At 57.6% G+C, this 6,948-nt stretch overlaps 1 protein-coding gene across 3 annotated transcripts; it reads left to right on the forward strand.

Moving 5' to 3' along the window:
• Nucleotides 1–890: 890 nt before the first annotated feature.
• Icam3 (intercellular adhesion molecule 3) lies at nucleotides 891–6,829 on the forward strand. 3 transcript variants are annotated; one of them, XM_070002298.1, is made up of 7 exons: nucleotides 891–1,292; nucleotides 2,077–2,343; nucleotides 3,644–3,949; nucleotides 4,139–4,420; nucleotides 5,359–5,613; nucleotides 6,187–6,435; nucleotides 6,553–6,829. In XM_070002298.1, exons 1-7 carry the CDS (start codon nucleotides 1,088–1,090, stop codon nucleotides 6,744–6,746), a joined length of 1,758 nt encoding a protein of 585 aa, XP_069858399.1. In that variant the 5' UTR covers nucleotides 891–1,087; the 3' UTR covers nucleotides 6,747–6,829. The 3 variants fall into 3 exon arrangements, with proteins under 3 accessions (XP_069858399.1, XP_069858400.1, XP_069858401.1); XM_070002299.1 differs by having other exon boundaries at nucleotides 891–1,106; XM_070002300.1 differs by having other exon boundaries at nucleotides 891–1,106; nucleotides 2,080–2,343.
• Nucleotides 6,830–6,948: the final 119 nt, after the last annotated feature.

Below are 6,948 nucleotides of genomic sequence, written 5' to 3' on the forward strand. Positions count from 1 at the left end.
CTAAACACCCTACAGGAGGTGAACTCAGTGGCGAAGCGAAGGCCTAGCACTTGGGGGGTAGGCTGATTTTCACAATTGCTCGTCTCAGTGTTCCCCACATTCTTTTTTTTGCCAGTCCTGGGGTTTGAACTCAGGGCCTGAGCACTATCCCTGAGCCTTTTTTGCTCAAGGTTAGCGCTCTACCACTGGAGCCACAGCACCGTGTCTGACTTTTTCTGTGTCTGTGGTACTGAGGAATCGAACCCCGCTTCATGCATGCTAGGCAAGTAACTGTACCACTGAGCCGCATTCCTAGCCCCCAAATTCTTTTGTTGCTCTCCTGGGGCTCAAACTCCAGGCCTGGGCACTGTCCCTGTGCTTTTTCACTCAAGGCTAGTGCTCTGGCACACAAGCCACAGATCCGTTTCCCACTGTTTTGGTGCTTAACTGGAGATAGTCTCACAGATTTTTTTCCTGCCTGGGCTGGCTTGGAGCCATGATCTTCAGATCTCAGGAACGGGGATTCTGGCCCCTCCCTGAATGCCATCATCTCGTAAAAACCCTCTGAAGCAGGTCTGGCACTGCTCCCATTGTTGCCCCCTTTGCAATGCTGCCTTGCAATCCCACCTTTAGCCGGGTGTGGTAGCACACACCTGTAATCCCAGCTACTGGGGGAAGGGGGTGGAGTTGAGGCAGGAGGATGGCTTGAGCTCCAGAGCTTGAAGCCAGCCTGGGAAGCAAGGCTAGATGCCTTATGAGAAACAGAAAGGGAAAAGAGAAGAAACGCACTTTGAAGAAGAAACAAAATCTCACCTAGATTCCCTGACCCCCTTAACTTCCTCTCTACAGACAGAAGTCACCCTATGCTACAAGTTCAGCCGGAAGTTTTCTCACCCTTCCCCCCGCTTAACCCCCCCTCCCCAGCCCCAACCCACAGTTTCTGGGTACTGAGAACAAGAGCAACTGCCGATTCTGTGAACTTGAGGAAACAACAAATTTGAGGTGCATCTGAGGCCTGCGGAAGATCTCCCCCCAACTCCCAACTGTGTGTCTCTCTGAGGGATCCCCAACTTACATCACCCCAGATCTGGAACCTCACCACTTCAAGATGCCAGGCCTGGTGAAAGGTGCAGCCCCTGATTGCTCCAGCCCTGACCGCCCCGGCTTCCGCCGCCCTCCCTCGGCCCCTCCCAGCACCCCTTCCCCGGGCCCTTCCCCGCTCAGCCTACCCACCATGGCGCCCGCCCGGCTGCCACCCAGCCGCCGCGCCCTGCTCATCTTCCAGCTGTTGGCCTACTGTCCGCTGGGCCTGGGTGAGCTGACACACGGGGCTGGGCTCAGGGTTGAGGGTCGAAGGGGACTGAGAAATAAAGGGAAGTATGGGCACAACCTGCCACCCCGATTATTTCCTGCTCACTCAAGCTGGTCTCCCCAGGAGAAAGTTCTAGCTCCAAAGTTGAGTCTTTTTTTTAATCACTTGTGGGGAATTGAACTCTGGGCCTGGGCGTTGTCCCTGAGATTTTTTTTTTTGTTGTTCTCACCAAGCTAGGATGGCTTGGAACTGTAATCCTCCTATCTCAGCCTGCTGAATAGCTGGGACTACAGGAGTGAGCTACCAGTGCTGGATGACACCTGCCCCCTTTGTTACTTTGATAGTAAGGAGGACTGAATTCCAGCCCTCATCCTTGCAGGCAGATGCTCTACTATGTGAGCCCATGTGTCTAGCCTGTTTTGTTTTAGTTTTAGAGGGTCCTCCACCCCCCCAACACCCTGTTTTCTCAGACAACAATGCACTTACCTACAGCTGTCTCACTAGGATGAGGGACATGCCCTCCTATGCCCAACTTATTGAGATTGGGGGGGGGTTCCCACTAATTTTTGGCCCTGATTGGCTTTGAAACATAATCATCCTAATCTCTGCCTTCTGAGTAGCTGGGATTACAGGCGTGAGCCACTGTGCCCAGCCCTTGGCCTCTCTTATCAATCCTTTGTCTTCCTCTACTGCATGGTTGTGAGTGTTCTTGCTTGAGGGGGAGAATCTATGCAGGGTAGATTTGGGGTACCCAACCCCCACTGAATCCCCTCCTGTTCCTCAAGGAGACCTAGTGCGGGGCTCCCTTCTGCGGGTGGAGCCCCGAGCCCCTGTGCTTCTGGCTGGCGGGACCCTGGTAGTGAACTGCAGCATGGACTGTCCCCAGCCTGAGCTCCTCTCGCTGGAGACGTTGCTTGCGAAGGTCCCTGCGGGCCGTGGCGTGCGGTGGGCGGCCTTCCAGCTCAGCAACATCACCGTCAGCAGCCAAGTCTTTTGCTCCGGATACTGTAATGGCTCCCAGATGACAGCCACATCTGAAATCATGGTGTTCCGTGAGTGCATGTGATTGGGGGGGTGGGGGTGGGGAAGATGGGTCTGCGCTCTGCCTCAGAACTTAGACATGGGCCTATGAGTATGTGACAGACATAGACAAAGACACACAGACATTCATCTCAGTCAAATGATGGACTAGCTGGGTGCTGGTGGTTCACGCCTGTCAGCCGAGCTACTCAGGAGGCTGAGATTTGAGGATCATGCTTCAAAGCCAGCCCAGCAGGAAAGTCCATGAGACTCATCTCCACTAAACCACCAGAAAACTGGAAGTGGTGCTGTGGCTTGCCTTTAACAAAAGAGCTCTGCCAGGTTCTGGTGGCTCACGCCTGTAATCCTAGCGAGACAAGAGGCTGAGATCTGAGGATCATGGTTCAAAGCCAGCCCTGGCAGGAAAGTCTGTGAGACTCTTTTTTCTTTTTTGTCAGTTGTGGGGCTTGAACTCTGGGCTGTCCCTGAACTCTTCAGCTCAAGGCTAGCGCTCTACCACTTGAGCCACAGCGCCACTTCTGGTTTTCTGGTGGTTCATTGGAGACCAGAGTCTCATGGACTTTCCTGCATGGGATGGCTTTGAACCTGGATCCTCAGATTGCAGCCTCCTGAGTAGCTAGGATGACAGGTGTGAGTCACAGGTGCCAGGCTCCTGGCTCTTTGGCTTGCTAATTAGAGTCTTCCACTGGTTTCAGGGAAACCCAGATCTCAGCCCCTGAGTACCTAGGATTACAGGCCAGAACCCCAGGCACCCAGCTTAGGTGTGGGTTTTCTTTTCTTTTTGGCCAGTCCTGGGGCTTGAACTCAGGGTCTGGACTCTGTCTCTGAACCTCTCTGTGCTCAAAACTTAGCACTCTTAAAACTTTTTGAAAACAAACAAAAAAAAACTTAGCACTCTACCACTTGAGCCCCAGCACCACTTCTGGCTTTTTCCGTGTATGTGGTACTGAGGAACCAAACCCAGGGCTTCATGCATGCTAGGCCACTGAGCCACCTTCCCAGCCCCCTAGGCGTGGTTTTCTGAGCTCCAACACTGGCAGGGTGCCTGACAACACAGGAAATAATAATCCTGCTGTTAATGACAGGCCAACACTTCTGCTGGTGCATTGTGTTCACTCCAAGCTCACAGGCTGGGGCGGGGCTCATTAGCAGACTGGGGCAAGGACAAGGCCCTGGGTTGGGGAGGGAGTATGGGGGGGGGGGCCTCCCAGATCACAGATCAGAGCAGGAAAATCCTGTTTCCCCTTCAGTCTGTGGGGTGGGAGGATTGCAGGGGGGACTGCCCAGTGCCATTCAGTGCTCTTCCGCCAGGGTTCCCAGAGACGGTGGAGCTGGCCCCCCTGCCCCCCTGGCATCCGGTGGGCCAGAACCTCACCCTGAGCTGCCTGGTGGCGGGCGGGGAGCCCCGGGCCCAGCTCAGCGCGGTGCTGCTCCGCGGGGAGGAGGAGCTGAGCCGGCAGCCCGTGCTGGGGGAGCCGGCCGTGGTCACAGCCACGGTGCTGGCCGGCAGGAGCGATCATGGTGCCAATTTCTCCTGTGCCACGGAACTGGATCTGCAGCCACACGGGCTGGGATTGTTCCAGAACACCTCGGCCCCCAGGCAGCTGCGAACCTTCGGTGAGGGAGGGCGGCAGAGGTTGGGTGATGAGCTGGGGCCTTCAGGGGGAAAGCTTGCCCTTGGAAGGGTCTGGGAGCTGGGGAGCAGGGGGGGGCGTGAGCTAGACTGAAAGACATCTGCAGAGAAGGGGACCCTGACTGTGTGTGGGGAACCCCTGCAGCCTTCAATCATGCCCCTGTGCCCCCCAGCCCTGCCCGGGAGGCCCCCGCGCCTCGAGGCCCCGCCGATCCTGGAGGTGGGGTCGTCCACGCAGGTGCGGTGCATTGTGGATGGGCTCTTCCCGGCGCCTGAGGCCCAGGTCCACATGGTGCTGGGGGGCCAGAGGCTGCACCCCACAGCCACGAGCCGCGGGGACACGCTCACAGCCACGGCCGCAGCTCACGCCCACCACGAGGGCTCCACGGACATCAGCTGCAACGTGACCCTGGGGGACCAAAGTCGCCAGGCCCGGAAGAACTTGACTGTTTACAGTAAGCTGGGTCCCCAGACCCAAACTGCGGAGGGGCGGGGCCTCCGCAGGATGAGGGTGGAGACTTTGGAGGGCGGGGCCTCAAGGTCAAGGGGCGGGGCATAGGGGGCGGGGCCTCTGCAGAATGTGTGGAAACTGGAGGGCGGGCCTCAAGGGCAAGGGGCGGGGACTTGAGAGGGCGGGGCCTCTGCAGGATGAGGGTGGAGACTTTGGAGGGCGGGGCCTCATGGGTGAGGGGCGGAGTCCTGGGGGGGCAGGGCCTCAGGGGTGAGATTTGTGGGGTGGGACCTCATGGGTGAGGGGAGGAGGTTTGTGGGGTGGGGCCTCATGGGCAAGGGGCGGGGACTTGGGGGGGCGGGGCCTCATGGGCGAGGGGAGGTTTGTGGGGCGGGGCCTCATGGGCGAGGGGAGGTTTGTGGGGCGGGGCCTCATGGGTGAGGGGCGGGAACTTGGGTGGGCGGGGCCTCATGGGTGAGGGGCGGGGACTTGGGAGGGCGGGGCCTCTGCAGGACCAGGCTTCAGCCTAGCACGGGGCGGGGCGCAGGGTGCTGACTTGGCAGGGCGGGGCCTGTCCGGAGGTCCTCCGGTTGCAGCGTGGGCGGGGCCTGACATCCACCTTAGACCAGGCCACAAAGAAGGCGTGGCCTGGAGAGCCCCTCCCAGTGGGGACGGCAATCGCAGAGCAGAAGTTCCCCAGCTTTGGGGCTGAGAAGGTGGCTCAGTGGTAGAGCGCTTGCAGTGCATGCCTGAGGCCCTGGGTTCGATTCCTCAGCACCACATAAGAAAAAAAAGCCGTAAGTGGCGCTGTGGCTCAAGTGGTAGAGCGCTAGCCTTGAGCTGAAGAGCTGAGGGACAGCACCCAGGCCCAGAGTTCAGGCCCCACGACCGGACCCCAAAAAAAAAAAAAGAAGTTCCCCAGCTTTGTCCTCTGGTCTTCAGGCTTTCTGGGGCCCGTTGTGAACCTGAGCGAGGCCGTGGTTGCTGAGAGGTCCACAGTGAACGTAACTTGCACGGCCGGACCCCGAACCCAGGTCATGCTGGATGGGGCTCCAATCCCCCTTCTGGGGCAGCCAGCCCAGCTTCAGCTGCATGCCACTGAGCGCGACGACGGACGCCACTTCTTCTGCAGTGGCACCCTTGAGGTGGACGGGCTCCTTCTGCATAAGAACACGACTGTCCGGCTGTCTGTCCTGTGTGAGTTGGTCACTTCAGACTGTTCATTGCCGGTGTTGGTTCTTGAGCTCTGGGCCTGGGCGCTGTCACTTAGCCTTTCCACTCTAGGCTGGCGTGCGGTCACTTGAGCCACAGCTCCTGGTCTTTTGGTTATTATTGATTAAATGAAGATAAGCTCCTCATAGCCTTCCCTGTCAGGGCTGACTTCAAACCATAATCTTCAGATAACAGCCTCCAGAGTAGCTAGGATTACAAGTGAAAGTCACTGTGGCAATAGGCTATTATTTATTTAATGCTAGTATTGTCATGACCTCAGGCCCTGCCCCTCCTTGTTTTTGCATAAGGTTAGTGTTCTACCACTTGAGTCACAGCTCCACTTGTGGCTTTTTGGTGGTTACCTGGAAATAAGTGTCTCATGGGATTTGTCCACCCAGGCTGGCTTTAAACCTGGGATTCTCAAATGACAGCTTCCTGAATAGGATTACAGACGTGAGCCGTAGGCTCCTGATAGATATACTCACATCTGTTTTAATCCCTCACCCTAACCATCCTGGTGTGGAGTTTCCCTTGTCTGATCGCATGGTGGTTCCACAGATGGTCCCAAGATCGACCGGGACAAATGTCCCCAACACTTGGTGTGGAAAGAGAAGACTACCCAGGTCTTGCGGTGCGAGGCCGGAGGCAATCCGGCCCCTAGGCTGCAGTGTTTGCAGGAGGATTCTGGGAATGTGGTGCACGTCGGGATTCCATTCGTCGTCCGGCTAAATTATAGTGGCGTTTACTGTTGCCAGGCAACGAGTCCAATGGGCTCCGCCACCTTGCCCGTGGAGATTGACGTTCGTGGTAGGTCAAAAGGGGAGGGGCGCGGAGGAGGGTGAGGAGAGGGACAAACCCAGGGCTTGGGGATCCAGAGAAGCCCGTTAAAAAAATATATATATAATTCCGAGCTTTTCTGTGCAGAACGCAATCCCGCCGGGGTAAGCATCGTCTTATGGGTGCTAGCAGCCCTAGGGGTGCTGACTGTCGCGGTGGCCTTGATGTTTGTCTTCGGGTCGAAATCACGGAGAGGCAGCTACCCCGTGGCGAGGCAAAGCGCCTTCGTACCCCTCACGACGATGACACCGCAAGAGACAGAGGCGGAGGAGGTGCCTTGAGCGGCGGGACGCCGGGATCCGGGGCCAAGGACGGGGCAGGGACTTTGGCTCCAGTTCCCCACCAATAAAATCCTTCCAACTACCGCGTTCAGTCCCATGAGCCTCCTACTCCCGCCGCAAAGCTGTTCCCACCACATCAGGCAACTCCTGAATGGCCTGGCCGAGGCGGAAGGGGGAGGAGCTCCTGGCGCTACTGACGTAG

This window comes from Dipodomys merriami, unplaced genomic scaffold, assembly GCF_024711535.1.
Source record: "Dipodomys merriami isolate MVZ:Mamm:240054 unplaced genomic scaffold, mDipMer1.0.p SCAF_6, whole genome shotgun sequence".
NCBI classification, from domain to species: Eukaryota; Metazoa; Chordata; class Mammalia; order Rodentia; family Heteromyidae; genus Dipodomys; species Dipodomys merriami.

Excerpts from the sequence above, each read along its gene's own strand:
- Icam3 (XM_070002298.1), top strand. The coding sequence starts at position 1,088 with ATGCCAGGCCTGGTGAAAGGTGCAGCCCCTGATTGCTCCAGCCCTGAC. Across the intron at positions 5,614-6,186 it reads TGTCCGGCTGTCTGTCCTGT|ATGGTCCCAAGATCGACCGG; the intron begins GTGAGTTGGTCA and ends GTGGTTCCACAG. Across the intron at positions 6,436-6,552 it reads CGTGGAGATTGACGTTCGTG|AACGCAATCCCGCCGGGGTA; the intron begins GTAGGTCAAAAG and ends TTTTCTGTGCAG.